The following is a 25,492-nucleotide window of genomic DNA, read 5'->3' on the forward strand; positions in this document are numbered from 1 at the left end:
GAGCATGTATTGAGGGACCAGAACAAGCCTGGTAATGTCTTAGGTTGGGTCATATCGATTACCGTATTTTAGGTAAAATACATTTGAATATTGACAATTTTATAAGGTTCAACCTAACAGTCCGTTGGTTGTGTCTGGCCAGACTTTATTCCCTTTTTTTTGATACAAGACCCCTTTCCCACTCTCAGACCACAGAAGCTTGGGCGGGGGGGGGGGGGGGGGGGGCGGGAGGGGCTTTCACCACCAATAGCCCAGGAGTGAGCACATGACCCTGGCCTGGAGGAGGAGAGTCACCTCACCAACTAACCACAGTGATTGGCTCAAGAATGGGCACATGACTGAAGTCGGGCCAATAGGGATGACACAGCAGCAACAAAAACAGTATGTGTTGGCACTAAGCTCAAGTTGGGAGCAAGATGACAGCCTTTCCATCGCATGAAGAGATTCTGGCTAAGAATGGAGGCAACACAGAGTGAGAGAACCAGGAAACAAAGAGAGACCAGATCTTGAACTCATCACCTGTCACCTAGATGCAGCTGTGGCTAAATCCTCTCTCAATAGATGATAGATTATTTTTAAAAAAAAATTTGCCCACTTTTGAATCCATTCTGTCACTGGTAACAGAAAGAGCCCTGACATGCACTTAAGGAAGGCTTCCAGGGAACGTAATAAATGAGCTGAAGGGGTTGATTTGGGGTGGGAAGGGGGAGAGCATTGGAGTGAGGAGTTGGCTGTCCCTGGTTTAAGGCCTTTACCGAGTGGCTCTACCAATGAAATGAACTTGCTCTGCCCTGTCAGCTGCTCAATAAACCAAACAAAAACGTCTGTACTAGCCTGAATGTGAGCTTTACTGGGAGCCGAGCTAATGTATTATTGATGAGCCATAAATAATGGGGCATGCGTGATTTCCTATTCAGTGTTGAAGTACAAAGATGTAACAATGATATTTTAATGAGACTTTTATGGTCCAGGTTCACTGTTTACACTCTGGCAATGTGGGCTGGCTTTGTCCGGAAGGCAGTTTTTCCTTTACTTTTATTATTCCCTCCTCCATTTGTCAGCATCCTTTTGAGCATTTATATGAAATATTATGGTTAAAACAGATCAAAAGAGAGCAAATAAAACTGTACATGAGCTATTGCTCCCAAGGCCTTACCTCCCAACCTCCCAGGGGCTCCCCACATTTCTGCCCATAAGGCAGTTTGGCTTGGCATACAGAAAAGAATATTCACAACAGACAAAACTGGGTTCAAATTCTGACCTAGTCATCAATTAGCCATGTGACCTTGAGCAAGTTACTCTGGCCCTCTAGGCTTCAATTTCTTCATCTGTATAATGGGAAAAGTAATACCCATATTTCAGCATTGCTATGAGGTTGAAAATAATTCAGTGCAGTTAAATTGTCTGGACACATAAATTAAGATGCATTTGGCTGCAGAAAATAGACAAACCAACATAAACAGGGTGTGACAGCAATAAGGGTAGGTATCAGCTCACCTGGTGGAAAGCCAGAGAGAGAGCACGCTTCAGGGTGGACTAGTGCATGGCTCAGGCTCCTCTGCCCTTTCCTCTCCGTGGGATGACCTCAGGCGAATCTTGCTCTAGGCAAAATGCCTGCAGCAGGTCTGCAGCCTCACAGCCAGTCAATGCCAGAAGGAGACACACTTCGGAAGCTGACCCTCCTTCGCCAGAAGGCCGAGTCTATGCAACATTCCCAGCTGAGAGAATGAGGCAGCGGTGCTGCTGCATAACGTCCAAGGCCAGGTCGTAGCAGATATGCAGCCCAAGCCTGGCTCTCTCCTGGAACCCAGCGGCCACGGTGTGAGGAAGTTCAGGGCACGGGTGGGTGTTTTGGTCAAGAGCCTTACCTAGGTTCCCAGCTGGCAGCTTCAGCACCAACCACCAGGTGATACCTTCAGACTCTCCCGCCCCCTAGCTTTTGGGTCTTCCTCCTGAAACCCCAGACATTATGGAGCAGAAACAAGCCATCTCTGCTTGCCCTGCCTGAATTCCCACCCCACAGAAAATGTGAGAGATACTAAACGATTATAGTTGCTTTAAGCCACTAAGTATTATTCAAGATATAATGAACACAATATAATAATTTTAAAAAGCTATTAAGAGCAAAGGACAAGCTGGGAGACATTTTACAACATCACAAACAATAGACTAATATCCCTAATATATGAAGAGCTCCAACAACTCAATAAGAAAAAGATCAAAACCCAATGGAAAAATGGGGACATGGATTTATAGAAAAGGAAACACAAATGTCTCCTAAACATATAAAAGCATGCTCACCTTTACTTATATTAGAGAGATAAAAAATAAAACCTAATGAAATACTATTTTTATCTATCAGATTGGTAAAAATATAAAAGCTTTGTAATATATTCTGTTAGTGAGGTTGTAAGGAAACAAGTGTTCTCATGCATTACAAGTAGGAGTGAATAATTAACACAAAGTCCATGAGGGGAAATTTGACAATAGTTATCAGTATTACCCATGTACAGACCCTTTAACCTAGCACACTTCAGGGATTTTTCTTACAGACACAAAGGTATATATGAATGGATGTATGTACATGTTTGCAGAAATGCTGTAGTCACTTGTTTAAATCATTACAATCTACACTAATAAAAGAGAAACATGCAAATTGGTGTCACTCCGCTATGCACACCAGCCAATCAGAGTGACTATGCAAATTAACCCAACAAAGATGGTGGTTAATTTGCATATGCAGGCACAGAGTGAAGACTGAAGACGACTGAAGATGGTGGCGACCACAGAGCTGGAGCGAGCAGGAGGCTTTGGTTGCTCCCGGCAATGGAGGAAACCAAGCTTCCTGCAGGCCCTGGACTCTGCTCAAGGAGTGGCTGAGGGCCTGGGTCACTGGGGGCAACCCAGGCTTTCAGCCAGCCCTGGCCTCCACTTGAGGAGGTGGAAAAATAAAAAAAGGAAGGGCTGGGAGCAGCCGGAGCAGAGAAGCCAAGCCTTGCTGCTGTAGCCGGCCTAAAGGCCTGGGTCCCGGGTGCCGGAGGAAAACCAGTGCCGGCAGCCAGGGCAAGGAATGCCTATTGCGTGAATCTTCATGCAACGAGCCACTAGTACAGTTTATAATAGCAAAAGATAAGGAACAATGCAAATATCTAATAATGGGGGACTTATTATATAAATCATAGAGTATTTATAGCCACAAAAAGGAATGAGGAGGTACTTGAACAATGATATGGTGATATGGAATGATCATCCAGATATATTTTTAAGTGAAAAAACAGGAGTCGGGAGAGTACGGTACTTGGGCTTTTAAACAGGGGATGAACTTTTCACACACGTAAGCATAAATATAATTGCCTCTGTATGTGTAACATATCCCTGGAAAGATATAAGAATCTAATAACATGAGTTACCTCTGGGAAAGGGAACCTGGTGGCTAAGGACAAGAGTCAAAAGGGAGAATTTTTACTTCTTGAATTGATTAAATAATGGATAACCTAAAACAGCTTTAATGTGTCTATGAATCTCCTGAGAGGTCTTCTTAAAATGCAGAATCTGATGCCTTAGGTCTGGGGTGACCTGGAATTCTGCATTTCTAACAAGCTCCTGTGCCACAGTTCACACGTTGAGCAGGAACACGCTTTTAATTGTATGTTAGAATGCTTTCAACTGAAAGAAAGAGATATGGAATGCAGGTGCCACACAATCAAAGGTGAAATGCGGTCCTCTAGGTCGAGCCTTCTTCCTGTCTCCTGCTGTCCTCACCAGCCTCACCTAGTGCTGGGGCCCCCGTGGCCTCTGCTGGCTGCAGCAATTCCAAGGATTCACTTCTGGACACTGCAATGTCCAGGCAGAGGAAGGTACTGTATCTCCGCATGCCTCTCTCTTAGGAGAGAGGAAGCTCTGCCAGAGGTCTCCCAGAAGCCTCCTCCTGTCTGTGACCAGAACTGGGTTACAGACTCAGTTCTAAATCAGCATGGGCAAAAGGGCCAGGAATTCAGTGACTGGCCTACACTAGTCAGGATCTACTGCTGGAATTGGAGATGTGGGGAGAAACCTAATCAAAGCTGAGGTTCTGTTGGTAAGAAAGTGGAAGTAGGCAACCACGCAATTTGGTTAATTGATTGTACAGAGACCTGCATATTATAGCATATCTATGGATAAAATAGGGAATTGGGCAATTTTTCCAAGGAATAAATTAAGTAAAAAGTTTTAGGTACTACTCAATACTCATTTTAAAAGTTGTGTGGAAACAAGCATTTGATGATTTGAGCTGGGTGGAAAATTCTGGCACTATTGGAAACATAGTACCTGTCCTGAAATCTACAACCTTGTTGGGACAACAAAACAGAAAGAACTAAAGTGACCTACTCTAGAAGCAAATGAATTTTTTACCCACTTGGCCAACAGTTACTGGGTAATCACTATGAACAAAGTACTATGTCAAGGGCTGTGGGACAGTGGTCGGCAAACTCATTAGCCAACAGAGCCAAATATCAACAGTACAACGATTGAAATTTCTTTTGAGAGCCCAATTTTTTAAACTTAAACTATATAGGTAGGTACATTGTTATTAACTTAATTAGGGTACTCCTAAGCTGGCCTTTGCTAAAAACGTCCTCAATCTGATTGAGGTCCGTTTGCTGAGGTTGACCCCTTCCAACTCTCCCATCCACACTGTCTTGTAGCCAGTCTACCTCAACTCCTGCATGAATCGAGCTCGCTGCCCCCGCACTGTGTATCCCACGGCCCCCCTGCACCCCGTCTCCCGTCGCCTGACTGACAGACATCCCCCGCTTCTTCTAACGCCACTTCTTCAAAATAGACTCGCCCAGGCCGAAAACCGACTTCTGCGCATGGGCCACGAAGTTTCAATCGCACTGTAAGTGCCCGCCACATGTGGTATTTTGTGAAAGAGCCACACTCAAGAGGCCAAAGAGCTGCATGTGGCTCATGAGCGGCGTTTGCCGACCACTGCTGTGGGAGATCCAAAGATAAATGGATTCTGCAATTTTTTTAAATTTTATTTTATTGCTTACAGTCTTACAAAAGGTATTACATATGTGTCCTTTTTTTCCCCTGCCCTTGACAGTCCCCTAGCCTCCCCTGTCCCCCAGTGTCTTATGTCCATTGGTTATGCTTATATGCATGCATACAAGTCCTTTGGTTGATCTCTTACACCCCTCCATCCTGCCCCCCACCCCTCCCTGGCCTTCCCGCTGCAGTTTGACAATCTGTTTGAGGCAGCTCTGCCTCTGTATCTATTATTGTTCAAAAGTTTATAATGGTTTCTATTATCCATGAATGAGTGAGATCATGTGGTATTTTTCCTTCATTGACTGGCTTATTTCACTTAGCATAATGCTCTCCAGTTCCATCCATGCCGTTGTATTCTGCAATTTAAGACACATACACAAGTAATGATGGGTACAACATGTAAAAAGATGTATTAAAAAAGATGGTGGAACAAAGTGTATGAAGACCCAGAGAGGGAAACAGCCCTGGTGACCTGTAAGGCTATGGGAAGGGGAGGAGATACACCATCTGTAGCGGTAACCTTGAAAGATGGGCAGATTTTTAACCAGTGATGACCGTAGCCAGGAGGGAGGGATTGGAGAATGGGAAGATGGAAGAAACCAAGAAACCACAAGAGCATAGCAAGTGATGTGGGTGTGAGGAGGCAGGTAACCTCATTGAAGTCCTACTGTCATCTCTTATCAACACGAAGCCGTAAATGGCATCAAACAAGTGTCAAGTGATAGTTGGAGGGAGAGGACAAGGAGAGCTCTGGGCAGAGAGGCCTGAGCGGCTGTGTGAGGAACACTGTCCTCGGTGGGCAGGGTGGCCTAGACAGGGCAGGGAGTTAGGGGAGCCGACCCAGTTTCACGGCCTAACCCCTAAATATCAGTAGCAAGGACAGAAACAACTTCTTTAGAGAATAAATTGCAATAACAACAAAATGATACGGAGGGAGAATCCATTGATTAAAGGCGACCTGAAACATATCAATCTATCACAATGTGTGGATTTTATTTGAATTCTGATTCAAACAGGCAAACTCGAAAAATATTTTATGACATTTATGAGACAGTTGAGTACAGAATATGTGATGTTAAAAGTTATTGTAATTTTTTAGGTACTGATATTGTGGTTATAATTCTCACGATTTGTTTGTTTTTTTAATTCTCACCTGATGACATTTTTTCCATTGGTTTTTAAAGAAAGAGTGGAGGGGAGGAACAAGGAAGGGGGGGGGGCGGAGAGAGAGAGAGAGAGAGAGAGAGAGAGAGAGAGAGAGAGAGAGGGAGAGAGATATGAGAGACCTGTGAGAGAGACACATGGATTGGTTGCCTCCCGCCCCAGGATCCAGACTGCAACCAAGGTACATGCCCTTGACTGGGAATTGAACTTGAGACCCTTCAGGTCCACGGGCCCACGCTCTAACCCTGAGCGACCACTGAGTCAAACCGGCCAGGGCATCTTGTGGGTATGTTCTTTAAAAGAGTCCTTACCTTCTGGAGTTATATTCTGAACTATTTACGGGGGGAAATGATGTCTGGGGTTTTCTTGAAATAATGCAGGGAGTAGGGGAAAATGTACAAACTAAGTAAGATTGGCCATGATTTGGTCATTGTTGCAGGCGAGTGCTGAAGGTTCATCATACTATTCTTCCTACCTTTGCATATATTTGAAACTTGTCACAGTAGAAAATGCAAAACAAACGATATTAAAGTAGGGCGTCCTTGAACCAACGTGTTGGGGAAGCTGCACCTACAGCGCCGGGAGGCCACGCCCCTTTCAGCCCGCCCCTCTCCCGCGATCTGCTCTTCCAGGGGCCCAGGTTATAATATAGCCTCTCCCGACTTCTCATTTCCCCTCGGGAACCCATTGGCCTTGCGCCGCCCAAGTGGCTCTCTGTTCCCCCAGGCCCCACAGCCTTCTCAGGGTCCCCAGAAGACACTCAGGGCCTCCGGACCTCATGCTGCGACGGCACGGTTCCCCCCACGTTTCTGGGGAATTTGGTCCCGCCCCGTCCCATCCCCCGGGAGCGCGTCCCGTTGTCATGGCGACACTGCGCAAGCGCTGGCGCTCGCGAAATCCTGCCGGGGACCACCTCCAGTGTGAGCCGCCCTGGGACTGGGGCGGGGGTGGCCCCCATCCATGGCCTCCGAGCTGCTGGGGCAGCCTGACCCCCTGGCGGTGTCCAGCCGCAAGTCAGCCTGGCTGGGTCGCAGGAGAGGCCGGGCCTAAAGGATTAGTGGGGATGTGGTGGCCGTGGGTCGAGGGCCCATCCCAACCCCTAGCAGGGGATGGAGTAAAGCGAGCGGAGGGAGCAGGGAGCAGCGTTTGGCAGGGAGGAGAGGACCTGCCCGGAGGATGGGGGAGGGGACCGAGGGCGGGGGGCTAGGAGGGGGGCGCTGTGCAAAAGGAAACGGGGTCATCCTGGCGGTGAGTGAAACGGAGGAGGGTTTGCTCAGGTATCTGGGTGCATGTGTGATGCGAGGAGATTAATGGGAACTGTGGTGGAGAAGGGTCAGGAGTGTGGGGAGGTGTCAGGGCTGAAGCAGGTGAGGTGGCGGCTGGGCCGAGGGCGGGGGTGCAGCGATGCCAGGGAGCGGGATGGCCAGTGAGGGGAAAGGAGCAACTTCTTTCAGAAAGTGGTTGTTAAGCACCTCCGGGTAGTCAGCCTCCTTTTGCTCAATGCTGGGGACTTTTGGGGGATCTAGTTATGAACCTACTCAAAAACCGAACCACCACCCAAACACACAGGACATACGCGATTTTACATTAAATTTCAGGGCCTTCATAGAGCTGTCCCCGTCTGTACAAGGGCCCCGGGTTAGACACTTAGCTGGGAAAATACAGAGATGTGTGGGGTTTGTAAGGTGCCATTACAGGGCAATACATTGTTTTTGTGTAGCTTCCACTTCGAACCGGACATTCTTAGTGAAGCCAGGGCAATACATTGTTAATGCCAAAGGAGGAGGAGAGGCAGCCATTGCTAACGGATGTTAGAGTGTTGGGATCCGTGTGGACTTTACGAAGAAGGTGGGACTTGAAATGACTGTTAGGGAAGGCAAGACTGGCAAAGGGTATGATATGCCCAGGACCCTTCCTGGCTTCTCAGACAGCTCCTAGGAGGGGCCAGTGGAGGCAGAGGATGGCTGGGGCGTCTCCCCCTCTTCACTGCCACAGAGAGCAGCCCAGGAAGGCAGCTCAGAAATGCCCGTGTCCTCACAGTGTCTCCGAGATTAAAGGGTTTCATGGTCGCATCTGAGAATCTGCTTGGGAGAAACCTCAGAAAGAACAGGCCTGTGTAACTGTTTACTTCAGCATTTTCCAAACTTACTCAACCGTGAGGGCCCTTAACTTTGCTGCCACTCGCCTCTACTAACAGCGCAAGAAGCGTGTCAGGACTACGTTTTGGAAAAAGCTGTTGAGAGTTAGGACACAAAAGGGTGTCGAGCACTGGCACGATACTGGGTGCATGTGTGATGCAAGGAGATTAATGGGACAGCCGCGTGTGGGAATGGGGTGGCCGCGGGGACCGGAGGCCGGGAGGGCCTCCACACAGTGATGCCAGGGGTACACTTGTCAAGGGCTGAGGACAAAAGTGTGTGGTTTCTCACGGGTGACTGTCCTGCTACTGTGATCTTCCCAGGACATGACCTTCGGCTCTAGGAAGAACACTCCATTTTTCATGATAAAATGGCAGCAGTGAAAACCCCCGGCAGAGAACTGAAGGATGTGGAGGAACCATTCAATGACGTGTCGCCCCTCCTTTTGAAGAGCCTCGTGGAGGAGCCCCAGAAGAGGAGAGGAGTGCCCAACCACCTGCTAGAATCAAGTACGCGGCTAGGAGCAGACTTGCTTTACAGCTCACACCTCCCAGAGGCGCCGAGGCCCAGGAGGCGCAGTGGGTGCTTGGTGCTGATTTGTCCTGGTTCTCAACCTTCCTAACGCCGCGACCCTTTAATACAGCTCCTCACCTTGTGGTGACCCCCAACCGGAAAGTTATTTTCGTTGCTACTTCATAACTGTGATTTTGCTACTGTTATGAATCGTAATGTAAATATCTGATATGCAGGATGTATTTAGGCGACCCCTGTGAAAGGGTCGTTCGACCCCCAAAGGGCTCACGACCCACAGGTTGAGAACCGCTGACTCTAGATCATTTTCTGGGCGCAGAAGAGTTTTTTTAGGAACAATGACCCTATTTAGGTCCACTTACCGGATAGATTTTTGAGGTGTGAATTAGTCACCAAGTTCTATTGCTTCCACTTCCTCAAATAGCTTTCCTCTGTGTCCCCGCGGCCTGGTCCGCGGTCCTCAGCAGGTCCCAGGGCTATGGCAGTGCTTCCCACGCCGCCACCCTCTCCCCCAGACCACCCTGCACACCCCAGCCAGTTTCCTTTGTGGAACCCCGGCTGGCCTCTGCCCCCCTCCTGCTGGAATATTCCGAGAGGCTCCCCTTGCAGACAGGACAGAGTGACAGCTCCTCCGATTGGCATTTGGCCCGCTTTGCTGTTGGTCTGAAGTTGCACCATCCCCGTGCATGCCCCTCCCATCCCCAGCTCCAGCCCTTCCATAATACGCCGCCTCCAACACCTCGGCATTTTGTAATGTCTTGCCTTTTCCCCTGCACATCTCTTAGCCTGGAAAGCCTGGTAAATCCTATTGCTACTAAGTAAAATGCTAAAGCATTTTGCCTGCATTATTTTCACTTAATCTGCATGACATCAGCATTCTATTTCCATGTTCCTGTTGGGGAAGCTGAGACTCAGAGAGGTCAGACGAATTCCCCAAAGTGGAGAGTCAGTGTCAGCTGTTGCAGCCCCATGTCCAGCTTCCTTCCATCACACTAGGTTGCCTCCCCTCGTCTTCCCAGGCCCACTGCGAATGCTGGGAATGTAGTATTTGGTGTGGCTCTTTTGTCATTGTAGAACTTGACTAATCTGGGTCTGAAGAGAAAAATGCTCATTTACATGTATTTTGTGGCCCTAAAAACAAAAACAAAATCTTCAGTGTTAAAAAGAAATTATCAAGGAATGTTAAGTTCAATACTTACAAATTACCCAGTAACCTGCAGAGATGGTCAATCTCCCTGAAACACCATCCTAACCCCATCCCAGCCTTCAGTTTGGCCCAAAGCTGATGACAGCAGCAGCTCGCCCGGTGAGAAGCAGAAACACCAAATGTGCCACACCCACTTGAGGTGAACGCTGGAATCGCAGCAGGCGAAGGGATGATCAGGGTGTCCGTGGCGCACAGGACTGGGAGATGGCCAAAGTTGAAAGGTGATCATTTATTTTAAAAAAAAACTGGGCAGTGCTTTCATATTGAGGCAGTTTAGTGGTTAGAATAACACAGACCTGGGCTTAAATTGTTTTTTTAATCCTCACCAGAGGATATTCTTTTCATTGATTTTTTTTTAGAAAGAGAGAAGGAAGGGATAGAGGTTGAAGAGAGAGGGAGAGAGGGAGAGAGAGAGAGAGAGAAACATTGATGTGAGAGAGACACATTGATTGGTCTGGGGCCATGGTCGGCAAACTGTGGCTTGCGAGCCACATGCGGCTCTTTGGCCCCTTGAGTGTGGCTCTTCCACAAAATACCACGTGCGGGCGCGCGTACAGTGTGATTGAAACTTCGTGGCCCATGCGCAGAAATCAGTTTTTGGCCTGGGCAAGTCTATTTTGAAGAAGTACTGTTGATATTTGGCTCTGTTGACTAATGAGTTTGCTGACCACTGTGGGGGATTGAACCTGCAACTGAGGTATGTGCCCTTGACCAGAAATCAAATCCAGGACCCTTCGGTGCGCAGGCCAACGCTCTGTCCATTGCGCCAAACTGGTCAGGGCTAGGCTTAATTTTTAACTATCAGCTGTGGGCGAGTTGCTTAATCTTGTTGAGTCTCACTCAGCTCTCTTAGCTACAAAATGGAGATAATGCCTGCCTCAGAGTGGTGGAGTGAGATTGCAAACGCACGCCTGGCTTAAGGCACTGGAGGCACGGGAGCTATGGCGGAGTGGGTTCTCGGTGGCCGCCACACACCTCACTGGTGCCGGCATGAGGAGCCAAGGAGTTTTGTAGACCCGGGCACTTTTGTGAGCACAGCAGTTTTAACCTTCCTTTCAAAACTGGGGGGGGGGGGGAGCGGGGGGGCAGGGAGGGAGGTATTTATATTACAGTGACAGTTTGAGACTTTACTGTCCAGAGCGATGATTATTCAGAGCCTTAAGATTACATCAAATAACAGATATTGCGTAGCATCCATTTAAAAAAGATTTCTCTGTGTCACATTGTAGTTCTATTCAGAGGAAAACAATAACAGTTAAATACGCAGCAACACAATTAAACGGCATTTAGATTCTTTAAACTGAGCGTTCACTGCACAATAAGCACGCACAGTGTTAACCAGAGCAAAGACGGGTGTGTGCACGTTGTGAACTCGTGTTTTACTGCAGAGACTTGTACAAAACGTGAAGAGCAAATTATTTTATTTATTTACTTACTTATTTATTTCTTTTTATTCCTTACCCAGGGATATTTTCCCATTGATTTTTAGAGAGAGTGGAAGAGAGAGGAAAGGACAGAGAGAAATATCGATGTGAGAGAAACACATTGTTTGGTTGCCTCCTGCGTGCACCCTGACCAGGGCCCGGGCCAGGGAGAAGCCTGCAATCGAGGTACCGGCCCTTGACTGGAATCAAACCTGGGACCCTTCAGTCCACAGGCCAGCGCTCTATCCACTGAGCCGAACCGGCTTGGGAAAGGGCACATTATTTTAATAGGTAACAAATGATACACAGGGATTTGTATTGTGATGATGATCTCTCCCAAGTCATGTGTAAAAGTAGGAGGAGCGGCGCGACAGTTTATCTGAAACAGACCGTGCATGTTGTTGACAGCTCTGTCCTCCAGCTGAAGCCTTCATGTGCTGGAAATATCCTTAACTAAAAAGAGCCGTGTTCACAGGATCTGCTTTCATTTAATATTTTATGTCTCATCTCACGATGTACTTGTCTGCATTGTTTTTATAGAGGTTTATACAAAACTTCTGAACAATAAGGTCTTACAAGCAAAGCCTGGCATCCTGCATTTTGGAGGCTACCAAGTGGGAAAACAACAGCAGCAGATTCTGGTAGGTGCTGCGTAAGCGGAATAATTAATCATAACAATGAACGATGTGAATTCTCTGCATTCATAGTACTCATTCACCTAAAGAGCAGCGGAAGTGCAGGTGTAAATCGGGCCAGAAAGGTCGTTCAAGGACAAGAGATGCTGAAGTTGCACGTGTCCTTGGACCCGTTGCTGTCCCGGTGCCAGAGGCTCCTCCCAGCACTGTACATGCAGGTGTTGTTGCTGAGTGTCTCTGTACATGCAGGTGTTGTTGCTGAGTGTCTCTGAGAGGCAGGGACTGTGCTTTGCGTGCCTCAAAATTCAATTCAGTCCTTATACCAGCTCTGTGGGTGCTGTAATGTTCCTCTGTATACATGCAGACCCAAGATTCCAGAGTTTAAATAGCTGGCTCAAGCACACTGAGCTACGAAGTGGTGGAGGCAGACTCTTAGGCTGCCTTCCTCCAAGCCAGTGCCCGCCCGATGGTGCCTACACCAGCAGGGAAAGCAGGTTCCTCCCCTAAGAGGCCCCCCGACCAGGGTCCTGTTTCCTTTGCCCAGATCATATGCCCATGCCTAAATCAGTCATTCTGGCCAGACCTGGACGGCAGGGGCCAGCTCCACTGAACAGGCCTCGGAAGGGACAGTGGGAGCCTGCAGTGACTGCAGTCCACCACAGAGCCACACCGAGGGCCAGTCCTTGCTGCGTCCTCTCCAGTGACCTGGATGTTCAGACTGGAGTAGGTTATGGGTGACTACAGCATTCCCAGCTCCCATACAAAGGGGACCCAAACATTCAGATCTGCCCCCAGCACAGTCCCCTGAAGTCACACAGAGCAACACATGAGAATCACTCCACTGGGCCTTGGAACTGAGCCAGACAGGTCTCTGAGCATGTGCTGGAGTGGGCGGAGGTGGGCTCTGCTCCTGTGGGCCCTCTGAGAACTGGCTTTGTGTGATGTCACCTCTGGCCCTATCCCCAGCCACCACAAGAGTCTCTTCTTTTAAATGTAGTGAATTCTTAAAAGCCATGTCTTTTTAAAAAAGATTTTTCATTGATTTATAGAGAGAGAGGAAGGGAGAGGGACAGAGAGAGAGAAATATCAATGTGAGAGCAAAACATCGATTGGCTGCCTCCTGCACGCCCCTCAGCCGGGATTGAGCCCACAACATGGGCATGTGCCCCGACTGGGAATCCAACAGGCAACCGTTTGGTGCACAGGACAATACCCAACCAACTGAGCCACATCGGCCAGGGCAAAAGCCATGTCTTCACATGGATCGTTTTAAGATAGAATTCTGACTGCTGTGTTAGATGCTCCGAGTGAGGAGACTCTGAGAGACACTGACCAATGGTGAAGCTCCTCAGGGAGTGGGGTAGGTTTCGTCATAGCCCCCAGTGAGCAGAGGGGCGGTTTCCATGAGTCCTTATGCATTGAAGTGGGGAGAGAGGGCAGATCAGGAGAGGAACCTGCTAGGTGCCAAGGGTCTCCTCTCAGGAAAAGGATTAGGATTTGAAACTGTGACTAGGAACTTCACCCATCAGCCTATAAGGCAGCGGTTCTCAACCTGTGGGTCGCGACCCTTTTGGGGGTCGAACGAACCTTTCACAGGGGTCGCCTAAGACCATCGGAAAACACATATATAATTACATATTGTTTTTGTGATTAATCACTATGCTTTAATTATGTTCAATTTCTAACAATGAAATTGGGGGTCACCACAACATGAGGAACTGTATTAAAGGGTCGTGGCATTAGGAAGGTTGAGAACCACTGCTATAAGGGCACACTTCTTAGAACATGGCATCAAAGACCACGGTCAAGAATACATTCTGAGGCTTACTTTTCCTGGTTATTAGGTTTGGTGTTTAGATTATAGTAGGATAGATCTAAAATGATTATCATTCATAAATATTCATTGTTTATGATGAATAAACAATTCCCCACCCATCCCTAGCCCCCTCACTCTCCTCATCACCCTACCACTCCACCCCTACCCTAGACAGCTACAGTCTGCTTTCTGTTGGTATAGATTTGCCTATTCTGGACATTTCGTATAAGTGGAATGGTAAAACATGTGGTCTTCTGTGACTAGCTTTTTTCACTTAGCATGTTTTCCAGGCTCATTCAGCTTGTAGTATATATCAATATTCCATTGCTTTTTATGGCTAAATAATATTCCACTATATGGGTATACAACCTTTTTTTATGCATTCATCCACCACGGATTGACATTTGGGTTTGTACTTTGGGGCTATTATGAAGAATGAATGCTGTTATGAACATCACGTACATGTTTGGGGTGGGCATATTCTTTTGGCTATCTATCAAGGAATGCAATATTAATTTTCTGTGGCTGCTCTATAAATCACCACAATTTTAGGGGTTTAAAGGACAGAAAATTGTTCTGGATGCCAGAGTCCAAAATCAAAGAGTCAGGAGTGCTGTGCTCCCTCCAAAACTCTTGAGGAGCATCTTCCTTTGCTTCTTCCAGCTTGTGGTGCTCCAGGTTCTTTGTCTTGTGGCTACATAACTCCATCTGCACGTGACTTTCTCTTCTGATTCCCTGCATCTTCTGTCACTGAAACGGGCTCCTTTTATTGGACTTAAGACTCATCTGGGTAATCCAGGATGACCTTTTCTCCAGGTCCCTAACTTAATCATATCTGCAATGACCCTTTTCCCAAGTAAGGTCACTTTCATAGGTTCGGGTATTAGGTGTGCACATATTTTTTTGAGGCCACCATTCAGCTCGGTGTTGTTTTATTTGCATTTCCGTAAGGACTAATGATGTCAAACATCTTTTCATTCACTTACTGGTCATGATGTAAAAAAGGCTTGGGCGGAGAAGCCATTTGGGATAGTCCAAAAACAAAGTGAGAAGTGGGGCAGACACACTCTGGAAAGAGAGGAAGTCATGAAGAGAGGTGCAGGGGAGCAAGCTCGCGGCGTATTTGGAAGCCAGAGGCGATCTGGTTTACTGGGTGGGGGGTTTCTGAAGAATAGGCGGTTTCTGCCTTTTATACAGCACAGTGCCCAGCACACAGGAGGCACTCGGTAAACACTTATGCAGATACTGCACTCACTTTATTGCGTCAACTAATGGTTGTTGGTGCAAACTCAGTGCCAACAGGAATCCCCAAGTTGGGGTGTTGTGAAGAAGGAAACTTTAGTGCAAACAGCTCACATGTGATGCAGCGCATCTGTGGAGCAGCACAGCTTGGAGCAGCACAACTTCAAGGTGGCCCTGGGCAAGGTGGCCCCAGGGTGAGGCAGCTCTGCTCTGCTTTGCTTTAGTGTCTGCACTGGCTCCAGTCTGCTCTGCTCTGCTCTGCCCTGGTCCTCGCCTGCCTGCTCTGCACCATTCTGGTCTGCTCTGCTCCATTCTACTCAGGTTCAGTGAGACTTCTTCCATTTCAGCTCCATCCCGGGAAACACAACCTTCTGTCTTCAGAAGAAAGGGAAAGTGCTCTCTCCGAGTCCAGGTGCTGACTTATATAGAGAGGAGTCCCTGCCCCCTCTTCCCTGATTGCTCTACACTCACGCAAATGCAGACTCCAAGGCCTCACAGTTTACTGGCCCAAAAGGCACTGTCCTGATTGCTTAAGATGGAGTCGCTCTGCTTGGTTGGTGAAGATGCTGATGGGGATATTGCTGTGCAGCTCCAATTGGACAGGGAAAGCCTCAGTCCTATTAGTTGAAATACATCCCCAGGAACTCCTTTGTAAGGGCCGGCTCAGAGGGCAGGAGCACGGTGCAGGCACCCTGGTGGGAGGGAGGCAGTCGGGGCAGGCTTCTCCCTGGAGTGTGGCTTGTGTTGCTGTTTAGAAATGGCTGCTAGACTCTCTCTTTCGAGGTGAGCCCAGCCAGCCACCAGCAGCCCTCCTGGGTGGGTATCTTCTTCCTCAGGGTCCACAGTTAGAAGTGAGTGACGTGGCAGAGACTCGGTAATTCCAAATAAATACAGGGGAAAGCCTACACGATCACACTGCTTCTACTGGACATTCAGACAAACAGAAATAGATAAAAGTACAAAACGATTTCATCTTAGTAACATTCTGGGAGCTTTTAGGAGAGCCAGCCTCCTGTTTCCATCAGCAAAGTTAAGCGGAAGCTTAAGGCAATTGCCTTGAGATTCCTGCCAAACCAGGGGGAAATCCAACGCTGCCTTTATCTTGGTTTTGCTACAGGAAACTATGCAAATTGCCCAAGAATGGAATGATTGAACGTGGGTTTAAAACCACAATAGATTGTTCATTAACGTTTGAGCTTGATCCAGGCCTGGTGGAAGAAGTGAACACATTCTACGTGGATTCATACTGAAATCAATGTTTCAAAATACTTTAAAATTTGAAATAATGATGTCCAGTTTTCTCTTAAATTCCTTTTTCCTCTCTGTTAAGGCTTTGTCTGGGAAACTATATTTATTAATTAAATAACCCATTTCCCCATGAGACGTCCAGTATTGATGTCGCTGGCCCAAAACACAGTTGTTAGCGTCTTACAGCCTGACCTCACGTCACTTCGCAGTCCTCCCGGGCTCTGAAACCAGAGTGCTGGTCTTCAGTTTCACAGTGCAGCGCCGGACACGCCTCCCCACCTGGGACCCGCAGCCTCTCCCCCGGGTGCCAGGGAGAGAGGTGAGGCCCCGGGGTAAGCACATATTTCTGGAGCATCAGTTTGCTCTCTTGTTCTAGAGAAATATATTACAGGGCAAAATTTTAGAGTAAAATGCATGACCAACACTTTGAGAACGTAAGTCTGCTTGAATTTTGTCCCCAGATCCCTGGGGTTGAGTATTAACCTTCCCTGACTGAGAAGCTGTGCCACTGAGGGCAGCTATTAAAAGACTCCAACTTCGAATCTGAAATATGGGGTTTGGGAAAATACTATGGCAAGTGCTTGGGTTAAAGCCCCCTTTAACCCAAGCCAATACTTCACTGGGGGTGGGTGTTGCACTGCCCAGTAGAGGGGAGGGTGGAATCTCCAGAGGGGACACAGGAGGGGCCTGTGAGGAGCAGAGATCGGAGGGGGAGTGGAGAGAGCTGTGGGCAGTTCTTGGGAAATCTGAGTAAAACTGTTTAACCCGTTGTTTGTGTGGGGTTTTTTTTGTTGGCTGTGGGGATCCATTCTAAAACACTGAAGCAGAAGCTGAAGTTCATATGGTGTCCTGTGGAGGCAACATCAAGGTCATGAGGGCCAGGAGAAGGTCAGCCCCCAGAGGACAGGAGATCTTGGAGGGTTTGGGGACATCTGTTGACCCCTCAAATTGGAAGGCAGGGTAGGATCTTAGGCAGTTCTCACACTCAGTTACTCATGTTCTCAAATAAACTTTTATTATTCATTGAAAATACACTTTCTAGCCATGCCAGTGTTGTGCAGGGGTTGGCGTGCTGGCCTGCACACACAGAAGGGTCCCAGGAGCCAACTGAGATGTGTCTCTCTCCCATCCATGTTTCTCTCCCTCCCTCCCTCCTTCCCTCCCTCCCTCCCACTCTCTCATTTTAGTCCTGAAAGGATATTATTTTGAACAATTTGAAGCAACACTGACCTGCTGGTAAAATACAAAAAGAAAGATAGAAAGTGCAGTCTGGGCACTGGGCTGTGCTGAGCTGAGGCAGCTGGATGTAGCGGAGGGAACCCTAGAGCAGAGCTGGGCACAGGGTCCTAGTGCTGTGAGCAGAACCCAGCCGCCGTCTGCATGCAATAAGGGGCTGTCCTCAATGTCTCTTCAGTCCTCCTGGGCCCAGACAATAGTCTCCAGTAGGCGGAGAACATGACTATTACAGCCTGCAATGAGTATTTGCACCCGAAAGTTGAGAATTGCAAAACTTATAGAAGCTCAGTGTTCCCAGTATATTTTAGAAGTCAATCTGAGATGTCGATTTTGTTTTCTAAAAATGTAGAGAGCAAGTTGTTCATTTCTTGCTTTAATTTGTTAGATTTTTGTATTGTTTTAAGTTTGTTTAAAAACTCATTGGCAAACATGTCCCCTGGAATTGTCTCAGGAACATTTGGTTTAAAAGTCCTCGTGAGAGGAAGGACTGGCCCTCCCCATTGCGAGGGTCTCTTGGCTGCCTTTGAACACCCACCCACACCCCACTATCCACCGTCTGGAACCGTGGGCCCAGCCTTCAGGCTTAGCGAGTCTTCCTTTCACTTCGGATGTCAAGTAAAGGCTGAACATTTTCTTCCTCTTCTTACACTCCCTGTCTAGATAACCCTAAATATCTACATTTTTGTGTAAATCTGTTATTTCTTATTTTTTATTGATCCAAATGCTTAATTCCAGATCAATAATCTTTTAACGGTGAATATGGGAAATGGCAGCCCAATCATAGCCCCTGCACTATCTGAATGGGGTCTCTGAGAAGTCTGAGCGCGGCCCTCCCCTCGCAGGGGGGCCCGAGGGCAGCCGTCCTGACTAGGACTGGCCCACCCTCGACAGCTGCCGCTTTTTTTGTGCAGCGAGAAACACAGGGCCCGAGGGGGTCCTGGGGCCTTTGAATATTGTTCCCAAGGACACTGGGCTCAGGGCTCACCAGATTCTCACAGCCCTTTTGCTCCAGAGCAGAAGTGCCCGCATGACATTTCTACGCAGTATCCTGAGCACCCCTGGTGCTAACACCGGAAACCCTGAGAGCCGGGCTGCAGCCCTCTCAGCGCCCGCTGGCTCTCCTGGGCCCCTGCGTCCTCACCGCCTCCTTTGCCGCACTGTCCCTCCTCCTTCCTGACGTCGTTTAAAGTGCGTGACCACAATGCAACCCCCCTGCTCCCAGTCCTTCCTGGGCTCCAGCATGAGGCGGTCACAGTCCTCCCTCGGGGACAAGTATGGGGGCAGAGGTCTCTGGGAAGGTGCCACCACCCAGATTCCCGCTCCAGCACATGGTCCTCTCGGCCTCTCCTGGAAGGACCGCCTCTCAGGTGGAAGGACCTGGGCCCCACCTTCACCAAGACTGCCCTCTGCAGGCCCCTCAGAGGGCAACAGATGTCTTGGCAACTTTTGTGGGTTTTTGTAGGCTTTGAAGGAATTGAAACAAAGAGGAAATATGCCCAAACAGGATCACTAAAAGTGTACCCCGAGAATGTTGGCAGATGATAAATGGGAACCTTTAACAAACGCAAACACCAGCTTAACCTCAACAAGAAATACTGTCTGAAGTCTAATCCGGGGCTTTGAGAAAAGTGACGCCTCGGGCAATGGGTCAGCGACAGGCCCAGCCTCTGGCCCAGACTTTGGAAACCAAAGGCCTCTCAACTGTCCCTTGGCCCAGGGGCAGCCCAAATCCTCAGGGACGACTTCATTCCCCGGCGTTGTCCTGCGTCACTGGGTTGGCCTCCTGTCACCGTCAGAGCATCCCGACCTCGAGTTCCTTTAAGTTTGCCCCAGGGCTGGGTCGGAGGCTCTCCTGGCCACACTCTTTCTCCTGAAACTTTGACTACCTAAGTGTGTCAGGTCCCCAGACCAGTGGCATCAATCAGAGAACCTGCAAGCGTTGGTGGGTGGCTGGCTGCTTAGCTCAGTGAATCGCAGGGCTAAACGGAGTTCAAGGGGAAGGCACACGCTGTAAGCTGTCAGGACCCGGAAGGATACAGGCCCAGGGGGCACCCCGAGGAGAAAGGGTGGTTCCTCTGGCCCCGCCCTTCAGCTGGGCAGAAGGCACATGGGCACAGTTCACTCTTCATTCAATGGTGTTTGCTGTGCTCATTTTATTATTCTTTAAATGGCATATGAGAGGTTTACGGTCTTTTACAAATTAAAAAATACAGCATTATCTTCTCGAATTGCTTTTGGAATAAGATGGGGGATAACTAAATGAGGAAATGACTGCACATAGATGAAACGGTGTGTTTACTCTGATTGCTTCTTTTTCTCTCCCAGCAACTGATCAATATTTCCAATGAGGACATCCATGTTCATATTTTACCCCCACAAACCAAGTACTTCCAGATCAAGTACGTGAAAAAGGTGAGCGCGCTGGCTGGACGGCCCCTCTCTCGTGCTGTTCCTTGTCGGGCCCTCGTTTTCCGTCACCCGTCACCTGGGGACGGCGTGTGGAGGGCTGTCCCCAGATCCTGCGCTCTGGGTGCCCTGGGGCTTGTCCCCACCAGAGCCCCTTCTCTCCTAGGAGCACCGCCTTGTCCCTGGCTTATCCCTTGCGGTCACCGTCACGTTTTCTCCGGACGAGTGGCGATACTATTATGATTGCATCCGTATTCACTGTAAGGTAAGTCTTACAATCAGGCTTTCGGGGGTGGGGTGATGTCAAAACTAACATCTTCAAGGGAAGCAGAGGGAAGGAATGACGGGTGTGAAGTTTCCCGGCCCAGCGCCTGGCGGCCCTCTTCGGCCAGTCTGATGGCACGAGGGTCCCTGTCCAGCGGGTCCCAGCTGGGAGGGTGCGAGGCTGCTGAGAACTGGGGCAGAGCCACGAGACTCCAGACGGGTTCGCAGCCGGGCTCCCACCTGCCCTGGCCTACAACCCTCATTGATCACACGGCGCTGGGAGTTGGTGACGGCTTTTCCAAAGAGCGCAGCCACACTCTTTAAGTGCTAGATTAGAAAGTGAGCAGGAACCCCGAGCTGTGTTTATGAACTGAGGGGACGGGATCGTATCTTGTGTGGGAATGTCCTCAGAGGCAGCCCTGGGCTCTGCGGAGATGTGAGAGGGGGTGGCCTGACCCAGGTGGCTGGCCGTGCTGCATGACTTCTTAGGAGCCTTTCTCTAGGTCACCTAAGTCATGCTTTGGCCTCCAGCCAGAGCCAGCTCCGGTGCCACCCATCCTTCTCTTAAAACGGCCACTTCCATACCCCCTTGCTCTATATCCCAGCCCTACCTCCTGTAAGTCAAGAAGCCTTAAGGTTAACTAAATTTAATTTTTCAAAACTAAAATGGAAGAGTATGCTTTAGTAACAAATGAGTTTCAGGGTTTTTTTATTGATTTCAGAGAGGAAGGGAGAGGATGAGGGGGAATCATTGATCGGCTGCCTCCTGCATGCCCCACACTGGGGATGGAGCCTGCAATGCGGGCATGTGCCCTGACCAGGAACGGAGCCATGACCTCCTGGTTCATAGATAGATGCTTAACCACTGAGCCACGCCAGCCCAGCAACTTTCAATTTTAAAAAAGAAAAAATACCTAAAACTGAAAATAGAATATTGTTTCCAGAGAAATATTCTGCACCAAGAACTCAAATCCCTAGGCAGGCCTGTGTAGGGAGCCCAGCACGTGTCCTGCTCTCAGCAGCAATGCTAAGGATAGCCGGCATTTATGCAGTCCTTTTCACTTTTTGAGGCCACCATCTACTTTAATTCTCAAACACACCTTTAAGGAAAGGCAGAATATCCCCGTTTTGCAAAGAAAGAAACAAGAGATTAAAGGTCATGGCTGAGGTCGCACTGTATGCAGGACTAGCAGCAGGCGTCTGCACGCTTCCAGTTGTGTTTACTGCTCCGCTCTGGAGCAGCTGATTCTGCGCTGGTTTCCCTTTCTTCCCTACACCTTCCTGAAATAGAAGCAGACAGGCTACTGTCTTCATATCGACATGAAGGCATCACTGTCTTTGGCTTTTCTGCATAATAGTGAGCATTGTTTAACTGAAATATATTTAAAATTATTTACATCTTGGCATAGCAAGGAAAAATCAATATTTTAAATATTGTATTTAAATACTCAAGTTTCTTAAAAATATTTTTTCTAGAAATATTTTTTTAATGGCAGAGAACAAAATAAATATCTACCAGTTCATCTTTTAAAATCCTGGTCCTCGGTGTGGTAAACTGGACTTTCTCCATTAATTTTAGGATGATGAGACTTTGCTTATTCCCATCCATGCCTATCCTGTCATGAACACATTGGATTTTCCCTCATTTATAAACCTATCAAATGTTCTACTTGGTGAAAGGTGAGTTACCGAAACAAACTACCAAAATGTCAAAGAATGTGAAAAATTAAGAGAGTCATATATAAAGATTTCTATTTTCCCTAATAGAAGGTTATCTTTCTAGCTGAGTTAGACCAGACTTGTAATTGCAAAAGAAAAATAAACAAAGTCAAAATACTATGAGCGAGAAATGGAATTACTTTGGTCATTTAACTGGCAGGTGCGAGGTGGGTCTTCAGGCGTGGCTGGGTCTGGGAGTTTAAATCAGGATACAGGAACCTGACTCTCCCCACATCAGGGTCTGCAGGCTTCATTCTCAGCGGCCCCTCTTCCTGGGGGCACAGCTACCAGAGGCTCCAGAGACTGTTGGCAACATGGGTGGTTGGTTGGAGGGGCTGGAGGGGTTGGGGTATTTAAGCAAAAATCTCAGGACTAAGTCTTATTGAACCAACTCAGAGCTTGTGCCCCTCCATCAACCAATCTTTATTTTGAAATGAAGGGGGAAGTAACTGCAGAGATGACAAAGACAATAGACAGTCACTATAGACCCCAAACTTCAGATTCCTCCTCCTCCTTGTTGGGAAAATAGTTGATGATTCCAGTTGTAATTTATTTGTGTCTTGTTTTTTCAATAAATGTCTATTGAATATCTACTCTCAGGCATAGTGCGATTTGTCCCTAAGGATATAGAGATGTATATTGGGCTGTTAGATATTGAGATATAATGGCCATGCCAGCTGTTGAAATATTGAAATACTCCTCAACTGGTTGGGAAATCTATACTGTCCTGAGCCCTGTCCCCAACCCCCCAATCCCAGCTGCCCATTCCTTCTCTCTTGCCATTCCCTGACTTCCCAATGATGCAGAAATTAAGTTGTCAATACCTAGCATTTGGGGTTGAGGAAACACCTGCGGGACCTGCTCCCGCCTTTTATCCATTCTAATTGAGTGCTGACTGTGAAGTCCTGATTGAGTAGCCAAAGGTTCTGATTCTGGAGGTCTTGGAGTCTAGTGGGGATAGAGCCATGCCATCAGTAAACTGTACTAATTACTGAGTGCTGTCACAGAGGCACACATGGGGAAAGTCCCCGTTCATTTGGGGATGGCATGGTTATCCTAAGAGGACACCATGGAGTGGGCTGGGAGGGTGGCGTTCCAGGCAGGGAAGTAGCCTGTACAAAGGCTTGGTGGCAGCCGAGGGCAGGGGCTACATCTTTAGGAGCCTGAAGGGCCACTGAATAATTTCAGTCCACACGGGACCTGGCAAATACTAGATGCCTCTTGATATAGCCCCAGACGGTGAGCAAAGACACTGGGCTTCAGCATGCTCTGCAGGTCAGGGCCAATTCAAGTCTCTGCAGCCAGCACTGAGCAGGGAGGGGTTTCAAGGCTCTGGAGGTAGAGACAGAGCAACTGAACCCCTTTGGAGGTGGTGGGAGGACTGGTGTATAGGAGTTTCAGGACCTTTCCTTTTCACTCCCATCTGTTGTCCTTGAGAGAAACCCCCCAGATTAGGTCTGGATCTGGAACAATGGCCTTGGTTCAGCTGGTGGGTGCCCCTCTTCTCTCACCTCCCACACCTTCCCATGAGCTCTGACTCACCATCTCTGTGCACTCAATTTTTAAACAGCTCTTTAGGAATTGTAAATAAATAATACAAAGCAATATATAATAATCTGTACAAATTAAAGAATGATAAAAATAGTATAATAAACAATAGTTTTAAGACATAAAACATTACCAGTAACTTTGCAACCACTATTCTGAATTGTGTGATAATCATTTTTTGATTTATTTTAATAGTTTTGACACACACATATGTACCCATAAATAACACATTGTTTAGCTTTGCCAGTGTTTTATCTTTATATAAATGGGATCATACTGTATGTACATTCTTTTGTGACTTGCTTTTGTTCATTCTATATTCTGTTTTTGTGGTTCAGCCATGTTAATGCATATGGCTGTAGTTCACAGCTCTAGTGTCTTGCTGTATAGAGGTGCCATTTTTTTCTGTCCTATTGCTAATAGACCTAAGGGGTTGTTTTCACTTTTTTTTCTTTGCCCAACACTACTGTTGTGTTTCTTTGTAAATGGCCTGGGACACATGTTCTAGAGTTTCCCCTGGGGATATACATAGAAATGAAATTCATTGTTACTGTCGAATGTCAAATTATTTTCCAAAATGGTTGTACCCATTCATACACACACCTGCAGTGCATGAAAATTTGTTTTCCACATGACTGCCAACAATGGGTATTATCAGACTTTTACATTCTGGCTCCTTGTCCTTTTGTTTTCTGTTTATTTGCCCCAAAATATTCTGCCAGAACTATACCAGGGCTTCCTCCCTCCCACTCATCAGCCCTTCCTGCCTTCACCTGGTCCTTCTCAGGATTCCGTGCTCTGTGCAGGGAGCCAAGATTCACCTAACAAAGGTGAATCCCTTCTGGTGGGACCCACTCACTCTATGCATTTTGAGGCCAAACATAGCTATTTCCTTTAAATGGGCGAATATTGCAATTTTTACCAAAATCCAAGTGGCAGGAAAAAACTAACTTCATTCTTTTTTCCTTCCTTCCTCCCTCCTTCTCCCACACCTCTCTCTTTCCTCCCCCCTCTTCTTTTCTTCCTTCTTTTATTTACTTTCTTTTTTTCTTTCATTCTTTCTTTCCTTCCTTCCTTCTTTCTTTCCCTTCACAAATTACTTTTTGTTTAGACCATAAGCCAGGCTTATGAGAATGATGGTTTAATAAACTGGTGAAAATGACATGCCTTAAAATGCAGACATCAATCTTGGTTCTTACAACACAAATCTACCAACTTCCCTAGAGACTTTTCTAGAACTATTTTGTATATAATTCCCTTCATTTATAATCAGAAATGAACATTTCAGCTAAACTGTTTATTAAACTGAGTTATAATGTATAATGATATAATATTTTTAAAGATCTTTCAAACAATAAGCATGCTACTTTTTTCCTACTAACCCTCTGGCAGCCCACAGTGCCTCCCAAAGACTTTAGGCACTTTACATATGGGTTTCAACCAACTTGTAACTACCCAATCATCTTAGTCTGCATTCAATCCAGAATGTCTGGTAGCATGACAGTGTTGAGTACATGAATGAGTTTCACATGAAATGTTTCCTACTAAGCCTAGGCCGCCTTGGGGATTGCAGGTACCATTTGGGTAGATTCTTTATTTAGCATTATTCACTCAAGAAATCTTTATTGAATGCCTACTGTGTCTCAGGCACAGTGTTCGGTACTGAGGGTGCAGAGATGATTAAGACCTGATGTCATGATTAAACGGATGATTGTAATTTCTAATTCAGTGTATTCTGAGTGAGGGCACCTAACCCAGCTCAGTGTGAGGGGAATTAGGGGCATGTGAGATGGGGAAGCTCCACAAGGCTTCCTGGAGAACACGTCTGAACGAAACCAGCCAGCAGAAGAAGGGAGCGGAGTAGGAGAGAACAAGGTGTT

At 47.5% G+C, this 25,492-nt stretch overlaps 1 protein-coding gene across 1 annotated transcript in view; it reads left to right on the forward strand.

The window, feature by feature from the left end:
• The first annotated feature begins 7,065 nt into the window (after nucleotides 1–7,065).
• Nucleotides 7,066–25,492, forward strand: part of CFAP221 (cilia and flagella associated protein 221) — a 91,507-nt gene continuing 73,080 nt past the window's right edge. The window contains exons 1-6 of the mRNA XM_081095455.1: nucleotides 7,066–7,118; nucleotides 8,660–8,845; nucleotides 12,039–12,139; nucleotides 20,001–20,087; nucleotides 20,248–20,346; nucleotides 21,925–22,025. Coding sequence (XP_080951581.1) covers nucleotides 8,707–8,845; nucleotides 12,039–12,139; nucleotides 20,001–20,087; nucleotides 20,248–20,346; nucleotides 21,925–22,025 — 527 coding nt within the window. The 5' untranslated portion in view covers nucleotides 7,066–7,118; nucleotides 8,660–8,706. The remainder of the gene's footprint in view (nucleotides 7,119–8,659; nucleotides 8,846–12,038; nucleotides 12,140–20,000; nucleotides 20,088–20,247; nucleotides 20,347–21,924; nucleotides 22,026–25,492) is intronic.

This window comes from Myotis nattereri (genome assembly GCF_964212035.1).
Source record: "Myotis nattereri genome assembly, chromosome: 7".
Classification (NCBI taxonomy): domain Eukaryota; kingdom Metazoa; phylum Chordata; class Mammalia; order Chiroptera; family Vespertilionidae; genus Myotis; species Myotis nattereri.